Source organism: Convolutriloba macropyga, chromosome 3 (genome assembly GCF_964194025.1).
Source record: "Convolutriloba macropyga chromosome 3, txConMacr16.3, whole genome shotgun sequence".
Classification (NCBI taxonomy): domain Eukaryota; kingdom Metazoa; phylum Xenacoelomorpha; order Acoela; family Convolutidae; genus Convolutriloba; species Convolutriloba macropyga.
In genome coordinates, this window is record NC_134470.1 from 69,470,433 (window position 1) to 69,486,439 (window position 16,007).

Consider the following 16,007-nt stretch of genomic DNA (forward strand, 5'->3'; position numbering starts at 1 on the left):
TAAAATTTTCCTTGAATTGGTTCTTTGTTTGTGTCGACTAAGGAGTATGTTGGTGGGCTTAATGTCGGTATTCCCGTTATTTCAAAGACTTCGTCTGTGAACGATTGCTTGTAACTTTTCCTGAATACTTTATCTTTTTTAACTATTCTCACAAAGTCTCCAATGTAAAACTTGGGCTTCTGATTTGAGCTTGTTTGGACTGTCAATGAAACTAGTCGTGGCACATCTTTTTTTGTAACTTTGTTGGGAGCAATTTTAGTTACTCGATTGACTCTTGAATTGATTGTTTTCACAAATTGGTCTAATTGGTTAATGTAGCTATAGGTCCACTGTTCTTCGAGATACCGATGGATTATCTTTTTGAGAGATCTAATGTTCCTCTCTGCAAAAGCTGACTTTTTTTCACTGAAAGTACTATATAACTGAATTCCGCGTTTGTTGCACAATTGTTTGAATTCTCCCAGAAATTCTGTGCCATCGTCAACCCATACTTTTTCGGGCTGTTTGTTTTTAATCATCTTTTTGAATGCTTCAGCTGCTTCTGTTGCGTAATTTGTTTTTAATGGTTCCACTCGTAAATATCTTGACAAACAATCAACCGCTACTAGGAGATACTTGATTTTGCGGTTATACTTTGCTAATTTATCAACGTGTGCCAAATCTAGAGACCAAATTTCGTTAATGTCTTTTACAAAAACTTTAAGCCTTGGAAATTTTAATCGAATTGAACGGTACTTTGTGAAAGACGGCTTTGTCTCCAAATAGGACAGGATTTTGCCTATAGGGAGCTTGCTTTGAGTCTGTAGTCGTTTTATGCTTCCATACGAAGCTGGTCCTTTTAAATACAACTGATCCAATTTTTTTACTTCAGGAAAAGAAAGACCACATCTTCTGACTGGTCTCTTCTTTGTCTGGCGTTTGGTCCGTTTCTTCTTTATATTTTTTTTGGGTTGGTTTTGAGCCACTGAGTCGTTCTCCAGTAGAGGAGAACTCTTGTTGACTGGGTTGTTCTCTACTTGGGAAAAATTCTTGTTCACTTTCAGACGAGGCTTCCAAGATTTGCTTGGCATGTGTATTTGCAACAAGATGAGGTGAGATATTAAGAGCAAATAAAATTTTTGAGTATTTTTCAATGTCAATTTTTTTAGTTGGTTGCTGTAGATTGTACAGAAATGTTGAAGCTTTGATGCCCAGTGTTTCTTTATTAACGTGAAGAACGTCGTTAGACTCTATGGTGACTGTTTCAGATTGGTTAATCAAGTCAAGTATGATTTTTGATCTTTTGATTTGGTTTTTATTCATAACTTCTAGCTCTATCATTATGGAGGTGAAATCGTCGCTTTTTCTTTGTTTTTTCACTACCGGTTCAATCTCGCTGTCTTCGCTCATGGGTTCTGTTTTCTCCTCTTCTGCTGTTTCAATCATCAGTTTGTTTGCAGTCTCAACTGGTTCAAATGCTTTCTCTGGTTTTTCCATTGAGTTGGACTGGTTTCTTTGCAAAAGAGACAGCTGTGCAGCTTTCTGTTTATAAAGGGGATTGTCCAAAACTTCTTTTTTTACCGGTTGATGTGAAGCAAACATTCTTTTTGGAATTAAAATGAATTCTTCGGTGCGCATTATGATTTTGTCAAATATCGATAACAAGCGAAACCAACAATTTTGACCAAATCTGTTTCTCTAGCAAAAAGTTGCCTCTTTTCTTTCAAACTTGTTTGTCTAGACAATAGCTTTCTGAATGATTTTTCATAACCTTCTACAACACTTTTTCTTATTGGAACATTACCATTGACAATGTTGAGCAAACATTCGCAAAGGAATTTAATGAATTTATTTGGAGCTCTCTCGATCTTCTCTTTTAGTTTTGTATCCGATATGTCTAGCAGCCGCCCCAGCATACAAACTTCTTTCTCTCTCGTCGCTCAAATTTGTGATAACGGCTTTAGCTGATGGCAGATAAAAAATTGATGGTCCTGGAGGAACAATATTTGAACAGTAGCGCAAGACGTCTGATGTTTTTGGATCCAAATCAATTAATAAATGACCAAACGGTTCTTTGGTTGCGAGCTCATAGCTTTCTTTTAAAAATTGTGCATTATTCAACTGTCGACCAATAAAACTAATCTGTTGTGTGTCACGGGGTGATCTGAACAATATGATATGTGTTGTGTTTAGATCAATTGTTCTGGACCATCTGCTTTGCTGGAACAAATTGTGCTTAACATAAATTACACTGAGGTTTCTATGTCGCCCTGCGGTTGCTAATTTGGAAAATTCTTTGTCTTTAAAAATTTCTTCACATGAATCATCGAACACAAGAAGGCAGTTCTCTAACTCTGAAATGAGCTCAAAATTGGAGAATTTTTTAAAATGTATGTTCAGTTTCTTCTCTAACGATTGGAATTTTGGCTGATCATGCTGATAAAAATAATAAATTGTTTGAAACTCTGGAAAAAATGTGCCAACTAATAACACTTTGAAAATGAGCTCAGTTTTCCCGCAGCAAGACGGCCCGCAAACAGCCATGAACAACCGGTCATTGGTAGAAATAACTTTATTCATAACTTTGGATTTGGAAGAGCGTATCCAACTGTACAAGAAAGAAGTGAAAACCAAAATGTGGATTCTTCACAGTCAAGACTGAAAAAAAAACAACTTGGTGAGAGATACAGTTATAAGAAAAATTATTATAACGATTTGTGTAAAATATACAACCTCTGATCGAGGCAATCTCGAATTGCAAAACCTCCAAGATTGTCTTTCTTGGTGCTCGGCGTCAAAAACCAAGTCAGTTATGCCTCCACCCGAATCTAATTGATCTTCGGTTTGACTCATTGTGAAATAAAATTGTTCAAAAAAATGAATTGCTTTCCAGGAATTTTTACATAATTATTTAGCTATAAACAATTCATAAGAAACATATCCAGAGTCTTCGTCTCCTTGTTTGTAAGTGATTGTATAGTTTGCATTCATCGAATCTTGTTTATCTCTAAAAACAATTGACTCTACATTGTTCTCTTTAATCAGCTGCTTGATGTCATCGGGAAGAGTCTCATCGTCCAGAGACATCAGAACTGGAACAGCACGCTTGGGCGTAGGTAAAGGGGTTAGTTTCAACCTTTTCATTTTCTCTTGTAAAGACATGGTACAATTGAAAGTACTCCAGTAGAGAAAGATACTTCTTGAAAGCTTCTATTTCAGCACCAGCACACACAATCTGCTGTTTTCTCAAAACTGTTTGGCCTCTTGTGTCAATTTTTTCTTCCTTGATAAGAGTAACCGTTAACTGATTTTCAGGCGTTATGCAACTGTAAACTGTCAAATTTGGAGACAAATTCACTTGTAGTAGAGACGGAGCTGGTTTCTCTAACCGACGATTCATTCGTCAGCCACTGGTAAAAGAGTTTTGCCTTCTTATTGGCACAATGCTTGGTTCTCTGTCGTTTTGGGCAACTCAATGCATGTAATTTACAAACTGGTGTCTCCCGATACAACTTCAAGTGTTCAATTTTTGGGCAGAACAAAGTTTCCAAGTTGATAACGTTCCTCTGTAACAGCTGTCGTAAAGTTTCCGTTTTTTCTAATCCTTTTGCGTAAAAATCAGAAAAGGGATATCGAAGAACTATACTTTGAAAAATCTGTTGCAAATAATGATAAGGGTACTCTCCTGTCTCCCACGAGAGACCATGAAGGAAATTAGATACCCACAGGAAAGATCTTTCCTCACTCGAACAAAGTATGTTAAATGATTTTGGAGGTAAAAACGAAATTATATCGTTGTAATTTTCGGTAGATACCGCAAGTTCTTTTATTATAAATCCAGATTTTTTACTTCGAAAGCCTTCAAAATCAAGAACAACCGCTCCGGATTTCAACATTCCAGCAAATTGAATAAACTAATTTTGAAAGATTTTACGTATAAACAAAAAGCAATTCCAGTCACATGACCAAGGTACTCATTTGTCACTGAACAAGGTAATACGTAAGAATAGCCTGGACCCTTTTCACTATATTCATAAACAAAACCGGAAGCGTCGTGGAGTATGGCATGTAATCTCAAAATTTTTAAATTTTTGAAATATTTGTCTAACGAAGAATTATCAATACCAATCAAACCTCCGTACGGCCGCAACTTCAACGCAATATCCAAATCAAGATCCGGATCCAAATGCAAACAAGTGGCTAAAAAGTATAAAAATCGTTTACCGTATTGTGAATATTCTTTTTCGATTTCCTTGTAAGTTTCGTGAATACTTTTCAAATCAAGCGTTGCTATAGTTGCCATTTGATCTATGCACACATTCTCCCAATAATGATCAATTTTTGCTAACAACTGACCAAAACCACTTAATCACACGTCTAAATATCACATAATAAGCCCCTCCCCTCTATTAGGGTAATGAGACTACTTTTTACATGTAGCGTTAAATTCAAACGACCAGAAAGAACTAGCAAGAACGGCGGAATAGAACAATCCAAACGGCAATAAACAGCAGGCGGAAAGATTTTATCCCGCCTAGCCTATTCCCACTAAACCGCCACTACCTATTATCCTATGGTTAAGAGTCGAATGATAACCCCCCCCTTTCTTTACGTAGGTATTATATACTACTTAAATTGGTTCGCAAGATATAGAGGAAACTTACGCGCTTTTTCATCTTGAATAAGAGCCCTTTGCTTCTGGATTTGCAGGTCAATGTTCGCAGAATCTTGGCTGAGCTGATTTGATGTTTGAGAGTATTCATCGTTGAGTTGAGACGCCTGTGTCCATCCAACGATTGTAGTTGTAATAGTGGTACCTGCAGTCGCGAGAAATCCTATCAGTGTGAGTAAGGCTTTCTTGTCGAAACTCCTACTCAATGAAACGTCATCGCTATTTGAGTCCTCCTCTCGCCTGAAATATTTCAAAATTTTACAGCTGAAATGAGAATGTTAATATAGCATTCTGCAAAAGATCTGCGATAATGTAAACATCGCTCAGCAATTCTTAACGACTGTTGATTCCATATGTTATGCAAACGGAAAATATCCAGAAAAGATGACATGTGTCTTCACGGTAGATCTTTGATAGTTGTAGATTTAAAGTGTCGGTAAGGTAAATAAAGATAGTTTGGATGGTTACACACATTCATGAGTCGGACCATTGATTTTTGGTATCTATTTAGCACTTCAATCAGTAGTCATTTCCGTATTTCAACTGTGTAAACTTCATTTAAAACGGACCCGAGTCTTTTACTGCTACTTTTACGACTACGAGTATCAATGCCGTCTTTACATAGGTGTTTCATGTCCAATCTGGGCGTGCGTTTAAAATCAGTTAACCGGCTATTGATTTACGGCGGACCAATTCAATTTATTTCACAAAACTTCTGCCCTTGGATTTCGGGGTCAAAAATTGCACAATAATAACCAACTATTTAAAATAAACCTCGTTGTCAGCCAGTAGAGGGTCTTTGGGTGGGAAACTCTGGGCCTCATAGCGCTTTATTTGAATTTCTTTCGTGTCGATTTTATAAGTTTAAAGTGCTTTCATTAGCTAAAAATTGATGTCTCGGTTTCTTATCCCCAATCATCTCGACACAGAATTTATGCAAATGAATGGGAAATTTTGACCCGAATGCTGATCATACGAGGGTATAATTTCGTGGAGGCGACCCAGGTTGAGGTCGCTCTCGAAATGGCCTCTGATCAGACCATTCAGACAAGTGTGACCTCTGATCAGACCGTCCCAGACTGAATTGGCCTCTGATCAGACTAGTGTGCGCTTGAATTTCAATGTGCGCCCGAAGCTGCCTCTGATCAGACGAGTTCCAAACCGAAAAGACCTCTGATCAGACTTGTGTGCACTCGAAGTTCAATGTGCGCTCGAAGCCGTCTCTGATCAGACGAGTTCCCAACCGAAAAGGCCTCTGATCAGACAAGTATCAGACCATTGTCCAGACGAGTTACAGACCATTCTCCAGACTAAAAATGTTGTCCCAGACCACCCGGGTCAAGGTTTCACCCCTATTTAACCCCTAATTAGCGGGAATTGGGGCGTAATCCGTTTTCCACTCACTGTATTTACACTTTTTCCTCCACTCTTTTAACACTCATTGCAAAGAGCGTAATTTAGGGTGTAATGATAAAAAATTACACTCTTTTTTCCACAATTATGCTAAGTATCAATTTTTTGGATCCATTCTGTTTCGCCCCACCGTTCTGATCAGGGGTCACTTCGGTCTGGCCACCTCGACCTGGGCATTTTACGAAAGGTTTTAAATCCTATGAATTCCTTCGCATGAAAATGAAGCTTTCCAGTTAAGTCATGGTAGCAATCCTGGCTGCAGGTCGCAGTTTCAGAACTATGAGTCTACAAAAGCAAGGGTTCGAACTAAAAATCCACGTATTTTATGTCCATAGCAGCTAAGACCAAAGTATTAATGTAAAAAATTAATGAAATTTGAAAAATGCACACTTTGCAAGGCAGGTAAGATGAAAAATAAGCCCTCTTCTTCTGGTATATTTACGGGAACTGGTGGCGATGCATTATATGCCCTCTAGCAGCGGACTTTTAAGGGGGAAGACCCAGTATAAGCAGGTGAGCCTGCTTGTGAACAAGCTATATCGGTCATAAGATATTAGCCTTAATTTAAAGGTATCTAGTAGCCGCCTATATAGTACACCGTGAGTTACGACACCATTGCCAATTTAAGAACCTTAAATACTGCAAAGATAACTACGATAGAAAACTCACTGTATCCGGTAGTTTGAAGGCAGACGACTGTATTGCCCATTGTTATTACGACCACTCATCAGAAAAAGTTTTCTACAAGATATAGACAAAGTTCAGCATACGAGAATTATGTGCAAAGAAAAATGAGTTATAACTCTTTGGTTTTGAAATGATTGATCACATCAAACACGCGATAAAATCTTTAAAATACACTTTACAAAAGTGATCCTTCCATTTCTCAGAAATTGTCAAAAGAGAGAGAGAGAGAAAGAAGTGAATTACGTCTATATAGACAGTATAACAGAACAAAGCGTAAGATACAAAAGCAATGAATAATCACACAAAGTGTAAAGCATAAGAAAAACAAGATGCAATGTACATAGTCGTACGCGGCGTATAAAATCAGAAGCAAATCATTACAAAGCACGTGTGTAGATACATTTTATGATTAAGAACACACACTTTAACTAAAACAGGCCAAGTTATCAGAGTTTTCATGGTAAATGCGTAACACCCTTGAGACTAATGGAATGTTGGGGAGAGCAGGACATGACAGGAGGTGAAATTTCTCGACAAATGGCTCCTCGCAGAGCCTGCAGGCACAGTCCAGAGGGTCGGGTGGGCCATAGCAATCATATCTAATACACAAAAGATGATGCAAACCGTTGATGTAGAAAAGAGCAATAGGACGTCTATTAGGCTCATTAGCTGACTGTAAATGGAGAAAATCATCATCATAGAGGTGATGTATAAGGTCCGTATTTGCCCAGAACTTGGATATCCGTGCCCATCGTTTCCAATACAAGCCGATCACTCTCCGGCAGTGGTCTTGGGTCAGAATGGCGTCATCCGGCCCATCAAACACAGTTACTCCATAGGTGGCGACTGGCTTTATGACCGCATCCAACAGTCTGTAGGCAGTTTGAAACCCCGTTTTCTGCAAATTTACCTTGTTTCGCAGTGAGTTGATGGCTTTCATCGATTTTTTCTTTAAATGAGATAGATGACCCGTAATTGTAAAGGTCGTGGAGAGAACAATACCAAGATAAGTGAAGTTGCTGACGTATTCAAGTGGGGTATTATTATAAGTTAGACGTTCGCAGGAGCCCAAACTACCGCCATTTCTGAACTTCATGTATTTGGTCTTATCGACGTTAACTTCCAGATCGTTTTCAGTACAATAGACAGAGAGTACATCCAGGGCATTCTGGACCCTGTCGATAACTGTCGATCCAATAACAGTATCATCAGCATAGAAGACAACGTCACAGCCTGTTTTAGTCAGAACAGGGGCTAAATCCGCTATATAAAGGCTAAAGAGGAGGGGGGAGAGCTTGTCCCCTTGAGGGACCCCAGAATCGGTTAATATCTCGTCCGAAAGGAAATTGCTTTGGCAAATTTGGACACGTGTGTCTGATAGGATGCTGGTAATGGCATCTAGGATTCTAGTTGGGACGAATAAATCGTACAACTTCTTAGTGAGCTTTCTACGATCAATACTATCGAACGCCTTCCAAAAATCGACATATACGCAATAATAACGAGACACGGTGGACATACCTGACTGAATATGAGACTTTAACTCACGCGTTGCATCCAGAGTGCTCCGGTTCCTTCTGAAGCCATATTGGCAGTCGGGTAGAATTTTCTTCTGCTCCTCCCAATCGGTTAAGCGGTCATAAATCAGAGCGGTATAAATCTTTTGCAAAACGGGAATTAATGCAATACCTCGATAGCTATCTGGTGACATCAGCGGACCTTTCCCCTTGTATAAGGGCATCAATAGACTTACTCGCCATTCATCTGGCATATCAGCAGTAACAAAGATGTTGTTGAATAAGGTTAAAAGACGTGATTGAAGGGTACCATCCGCCAATTTGATGGCGTCATAAGTAATGCCGTCTTTACCAGGAGCACGTTTGCCTGGCAACTTACTGATGACCGATTGTAACTCCAATATGGAAAATGGATCGTCATAATCGTCTAAGGGTTATTCATCGAAGGGGATAACCGCATCCCTACCTTTGTATAGTACACCTTGAAAGTGTTGTTGCCACTCAGATATAGAGATACCATTAATTTTTGGCGATGCAGGTCGAGACTTTATAATTTTCCAAAAGCTTCCTTTATCTGATTCTGCGGTTTTGATGATTTGTTCCTCTCTATAACGGCGATATTCAGATAATTTATACCGACATATCCGTTTGTAATTTTGTTTTGCGAGATGGGTATCAGGGTGATTGGAGCGACGTAAACTAATGAAATTTCTATGTATCAAAACTCAGAAATTGTCAAAACTCATGCTATATAAACATGTTCACCAAAATTCCTTTGAAACGAATTTTTCTGAGTAAAAGCGACAGCGAGAAATATATTGAACAGAAAACAGGAGTAGCACAAGGAGACAAACTCTCACCACTCTTGTTTAGTTTATTCATAGCTGATTTATATTTTGAGTTGAAATGCAAGGATCTAGATGTTATATTTTACGCTGATGACTTAGTACTTGGGAGCCATAGCCAAGGCCAACTACAAAAAAGTTTGAATAATCTGAACACGTATCGTAGCAGGAATTATTTGAAAATTAATGTGAACAAGACAAAATGCATGAAATTTAGATGAGGTGGCCGTTTAGCTGTCGATGACAAATTCTATATATCGAAAAAAGAAGTTGAATTTGCTAACACTTTCTGTTATCTAGGTGTAATTTTTTCGAGCGCGTTATCTCCCAGTCACCATCTAAGCCATCTAATGAACAAAGCCTATCAATCAGTAGCTTCAATAAACCAGAAACTAAATCTGCAGAAAGTCAACTTCAACTCAGCACAACAACTCTTTAATTCAATTATTTTTCCAGCCTCAACTTACGGATTAGAGACGTACATCGATGAACTTTTTGAAATAGATATAAAACAACATTACCGGAAATCAGAAGCCATTTTTGGAAAAGTTGGTGCGGAGTAAGCAAGTACACCTCAACCACAACGCTTTTAAACAAATTGATGTTTCATGATATACACGGACTGAAGGACTCTCCGCCAAAACACAGGAGAATAATTGCAAAGTTCTATGCCAATGGACTGCACAATAATTTTTGTTGTATGGAAGGTTGTTATCAATGGGAGGAAAACATTTGTGTGCAGATTTTGCGAAAGAACTCTTTTATCAACAGACCATATTCTTTATTGTAGTCACTTTTTAAATTTGACACCTTTACAGAAGTTCTATAACTCTTAAACAGTTAAATTTAATGCTCATTTCTGAATCTGTAAATAATTTGGACAATTTGTCAGTGTGATCTGATGTTTAATTCAATCTTCTTCTTCTTCTTCTTCTTCTCTTCAGAAATATATTAAGATATGGAAGTACGCTGGTGGAAAGACGCTGTGATGGTCGCCCTCTGGATTACCCAGTGAATCTAAAACAACAATTCGTTACCGGAACCTGGAACATCCGAGGTTACTGCAAAAAAAAAGAAAACGAGATCCTGGAAACATCGGAGAAAAACATCGATATCTGCTCTTTTCAGGAAACAAAGAGAGACAAAAGCGAAAGTAAAAAACGTGGATATCGCTTAATTTTCACCGATAGGGGCAATCAACATCACGGACAAGGCTTTGCAATCAAGAAAAACCTGAAAACAGTCAAAGTGAAAACAGTTACAGATTTGCATACTCACCATTGAGAAAAGAGAGAAATGGGCAGTGAAAGATGGGGCGGAGAATCGATAGACAATCTTCAAAACGGATGTCAAGAAAAACCGCATGGTGCTCATCAATTAAGTGCCACACATGGGGATAACAACAAAAAACCCCGAGGAAACAAAGAATTTCCAGCGAGACCTAGATGTACTGTTTAAATCACTCAAAGGTAAAGATATCATAATTCTAGGCGACTTTAATGCCAAACTAGGATGAATAAGAGGAGGACCCGTGGTTCGTTCGCAAGAGGAATGAGGAACGCTAACGGGGAAATGCTTTTATGAAATCCTAGACCGGTACAATTTTATCGCGGCAAACACCATCTTCAAGCACAAGGCCAGTCACATTACGACATGAGAAGGAATAATCAATCATAAAAGAGTCTACATCCAGATAGAATACGTTGTTATCCCCAGCTGCCGCAAATTCTCAGACATAAATGCGAGGAGTTACAAAATAAACAAGGTTGAAACGGATCACAGACTTGTAGCAGTTAAGATGTACAGAAAACTAGACTGCGAAAGAGTCAAGACTAAGGAAATCAAAAGAGCAACAGAAGATCCAGTGCTTATAGTCCAAAAGAAGAAAAATCCTCGAAAAGATGGACCAAGTCAAATTAGAAAAATTAGCGGGCGTGAGACAACAGAAAAAATGAATAGCAAATGCTATCAAACTACGGAAAGCATTCCTCACAGCAAAGGAAACGATAACAGTAGCAGGAGCAATCACAAGCAAAGAACCGCACAAGCAGCTTTAGACCCAAAGAAGATCATCAAAGTGGAAAAAAGAACAAAGAAAGAGAAAATAGATTTAGTTAAAATCACAAAACACTCCGAGAACCACTTCACCGATCCGGAAGCAGAAGAGATGATAAAGGAGTCGACAAGCTTTTCAGATTGGTTAATGAATCAAGTCAGAGAAGCAGTCCAGAAGCTCTCAAACAACAAGTCCCCTGGACCGACTAAGTTACCTCAGAAGAAGTCAGATCCTAAAACTGTCATAAAAACACTGAACGAAGTGCTCAGAGAAAGAGACGAGAAGTTCACGAACGGCTACAAGGTACAGATTCTCAAACCAATCAAAGACGGAACCAAACCGGATAGTTACAGACCAGTGAATCTAATATCCACCTAACGGAAGCTCATCTCGCTCATAATTCTGAAAAGAATCAACTCAAAAATTGAAGCATCGTTGCTACCCTCTCAATATGCCTACCGATTTGAGAAATCAAAGGGTGACATTGTGTTAGCGCACAAATGCCTTCTGTGTCATCACTGAAGAGGAGAGAGAAGATTTGTGCAGGAATAGACATGTCCAAGGCATTCGATACTTGACAGAATACAGCTGATAGACATACTGAGAAAGAGGTATCGAGGAAGAAAACGCTTACTCCGTCAAAAAACCCTGAGAGCAAAAAATTGTAAAATGACAGGGGAATCGTTCAGCACCACAAGAGGTGTCCCACAAGGGAATGGACTATCACCTAGATTTTCACACTCTATCGGGACGAAGCTTTCCGAGAAGTTGAATCTGAACTTGGCACACAAGCACCAAAAGGACAAGACCCCCAGATACACGATCATGACTATGCCAAGAGAAACAAGGCACCAATACGCAGAAATTTGGAAAGTGCAAACGATGTAGACTTAATCTGCGACAGTCTGGAAAGAGCACAGGAAACTGTCCTAATTGCCAAAAAATCCTAGAAAAGATCAATCTCAAGGTCAATCAACCCAGAGTATAATATTAATCACAAAGACACAAGTAAAATTTGGAGAAACAAACACATCAGCGTGAAAGACAAGACGACCATCTATGATGTATTTAAGGCTAATTTTACTTTATAAAAGCTCAACATGGGTTGCAGACAAGTCTATTAACGCTAAAATTGTTTCATTTCAAAGAAGTCAACTCTGAACACGTCTAAATATACGATATCCTTAGATAATAAAGAACTGTAACTTTTATAAATTAATCAAACATACCAATTTCGGAGACAATTGCAAGAAATCAAAAAGCCCACATAGGACTTCTTTTGAGACGACGGCCTCCAACAGGCGATATCCCTAGTATATTGTAACCGCACCACCCTTGAAGAAACCATAAAACCCCCCGAACATCATACAGACAGACGAAAAGGATCTCGGAACAAAGGAATTCAGGAACTGGTATACGATGTACGATGGCGTTGGCAAGACGATTGTAACAATCAGAAGTCGCTTTGAACTGAACTGAACTAGAAGAAGGATGTGATAGTCGCTCTGGATTCTCTTTCCAGCAAATCTTCAACAGATCATTACAATAGCCATCTGGAATATTGGTGGTTTCCGAGAAAAAAAAGACGAATTTGTTGCCGCCTTGGAATAGAAAAAAAGGAGACATCTGTGGTATATGTGTGGTATATATCTGAGACAAAAACGGATGCCGAAGTCGTCGAAAAGAATGGATAACAAGATATACTTTTCGATAGGTCACAAAATGACATCCTTATCCTCGATAAAGAACGTAACAAAGGAGCTGAGGAGAGTTTGTCATCAAAAATTACCAACTTGTGAATAGAATGGACAAATACGTTGAGTTTAAGAATGATAGCGATGGTGTGGCGTTTCGTTAACAGAATTTACTCTGAAGAAAACGTCTAAAAATGGCAATTGTTCTGCGATTGCCATCTCTGTTGAAATAGACGGACATTTTTTCAAAACTTTATGACTGGGTATTATAGCCCTACGACGGAATTCAGGAAAAAACAACAACAAAACGCGTCGTGATTAAGGCTTTCTGGTCAGAAACGTTATCAAAATCCATAAAACTGAGAGGCTCAACGACAGAATTTTCTAAATTACCATCAAAAAAGCAGAAACAGAGCTGGGAGAGTATCGACAAGACCAAGAAAAAACCAAACTGACAAAAAGAAGAGCAATCCGGTTCTAATTAATGCCTACGCATCCTCATATGATAATCAACTCGGGAAAACCAGAATTCAGCAATTCTACGCAAACATGCGTACAGTAATGAGAAACTTTGCGAGATATGACACAAAATATGAACAAATATCCAAAAGTCACAAAATTTTATAGAAACTCGTAGCATCGAAGCCATAAAAACATTCGGTAAAAATCTAAAACGCTTTTCAGACAAGTTTTTGATTCAAAATTAAACATAATTAGCGGGGAAGACCCACAACGGATGAAATTTTGCCATTTCTGGACATTTGATAAGACTGACATTAACCGTTCCTCCGAAACAAAGTTTTTCTTAGATATGTCGAAGATATTGTGAGAACAGTTAGCAATGACACCAAACAGCTGCTAGATGCAATCAATAATCTCCATCCAAATCTTCAATTTACATTAGAAACAACGGATGACAAAAACAGTTTGCGCTTTCTGGACATGTTAATTAACCTACAACCGGAGGGTATAATTTTTTGCACATAGTATCAAAAACAACCAGATACTGGAGCAATTTTGATCTGTAGCAGCTGTGCTCCCCTTCAACATAAGAAAATCATAATACAGGGAACAAAACAAGGTCTGTTACTACCAATTGGGAAGCGTTCCATAAAGGCATTAGAATTTGTTTTTAAGGAACGCGGCATAAGCAATTGGGGCGTTCCAAAAAGCATTGACAAAAAGCAAAAGAATTTGCTATATCCTAGGCATGGGGTAGGGAAAATTGACAAGGATACAATTAACCAGCTGCGAAGGAAAGAACAAAGAAAAGGATACAAAACTAGCGTAGCCTTGAAACAACAGAAATTTACTGAGAAACAACAATTTGTTATACATAGAGAAACAACATTTCTAATGGTTTGCAAAGAAGCTTAACAAAATTCATTCTGTACAAACAATTTTCACCACCCGGAAACTTAAAAGGTTGTTTACCTAGACTTAAGTCTAGCTTTGATAAAAACCTCAAATCCCACGTGGTTTATGAACTCAATTGTAATGGATGCAAATCCATCTATGTAGGGCAAGCCGACATAATACCACAAGGGTTCCAGAGCTTGCCAAGGCGAACTCATCGATAGGAATACATTCAACTGAGTGCAAAGGTGATAAAACAGCTTTCCAATGGAATATATTAGACCAGTGTGGCAACCAATCTAAGAAAATGACACTAGCGGAGCTTTATATAAGAACACTTAAACCGGGCATCAACACGCGCGACAAATACCGAACACGGTATCTCAGACAAATACCGAATCTCAGTATTGAGATAAAATTCCAACTTGAAAAAAACACACGTTACAAATAGAAAATTTCAACCTTACAATTGAACAAAACGAAGTAAATTTAAGGTAGTTTATGTATGGTTTTTATTAAAAAACATGTCATTATGAATCTGCTACATCAAATCAAATATATATATATATATATATATATATATATATATATATATATATATATATACATATATATATATATATATATATATATATATATATTCAAATGTAAAATTTTGTAGATACGACTGTGGATATGTGAAAATCCATTTTCAATTTCCTTGAAAGAGTGGATTTTGATGATTTGCGTTTTTTTTCTGGCTTCTTATTTAAGCATTTTGTACTTTTTACAATCTGACTATGATTTCAGAATGCGAAAATATTCGTAAGAATGTTTTTAATTGACGATTCTTTTTTAAATCAAAGGATTGAGTTTGAAAACAGTTAACAATTAAAACTTTTTCCATAAAGCATCTTGAAAGCTTCAGCAACCATTAGGGATGCCTTCAAAGCACTATGTGGGTTCAGTAAATCCTATTTAAGAAACCTTTGCGTTTGAAATTGACAAATAGAAGAAAAAGGACAAGAAAAAGGCAATAAAGGCCTAGAGATAACTAAAAACTTCATTAAAAATAAAAGAAAACATTGTGTCGAAGCCATAAAATTTATGAGCTCTGTTTATCTCAAGAAACAAAATGAATTATGATTGACCCCACCTGATCATAAATGGGTTTTTTAAAGTAGGAGCTTGACATTAAAATGTACTTGTCTCTAAATAACACGAGAAAAACTGTAAAAAAGTTATTTATATATCTAGTCTCCGATAGAAATCCAATGTTTTATATTGTGAACGTCCCGATGACACCAAAACTAGCCTTCGATCGCCGCTCCTCTTTGATAAACACAAAATTGTTTTGTATTTCTTTTGTTTGTAAAAAAAACAATTTTGAAATAAGATTTTGATACAGAGAGATCTAAAACTTACCAAATTAGAGAACAATTGAAAAAAATAACACTCAAAAAATAATTGTTCGCAAAAAATTTCAAACTTTGAAAAGTTCTCGAAAGAAAGGAAATTCAAAAAACGTTTAATTTCTACGCCTGAAGAGCTTTCCATTGATACTACTCATGATTCTCTATGATGAATATATCGATCGGCCCAAAATTGAATGTACAAAAAGCAAAGAAAAAGTAACGCTGGATAGCATCCGTTAGTATCTGGTATGTTGACACTAAACACCTTTCTAAAGGCAAATACAATGTAAAACTTATAAAAATCGATTTTGACCAAGGGGAGTTAATATCTTCTTTTTGTTTTTCACTTTGCCCTCGGGCCGCCAAGATGACTGTTATAACACCTTGTGCTTCA

The 16,007-nt window shown here is 37.6% G+C and overlaps 1 protein-coding gene across 1 annotated transcript in view; it reads right to left on the minus strand.

The window, feature by feature from the left end:
- Positions 1-6,938, minus strand: part of LOC142336408 (uncharacterized) — a 29,789-nt gene extending 22,851 nt beyond the window's left edge. Inside the window, exons 1-2 of the mRNA XM_075385212.1 lie at positions 6,734-6,938; positions 4,644-4,891 (exon numbers count right to left, since the gene is read on the minus strand). Coding sequence (XP_075241327.1) covers positions 4,644-4,891; positions 6,734-6,792 — 307 coding nt within the window. The 5' untranslated portion in view covers positions 6,793-6,938. The remainder of the gene's footprint in view (positions 1-4,643; positions 4,892-6,733) is intronic.
- Positions 6,939-16,007: the final 9,069 nt, after the last annotated feature.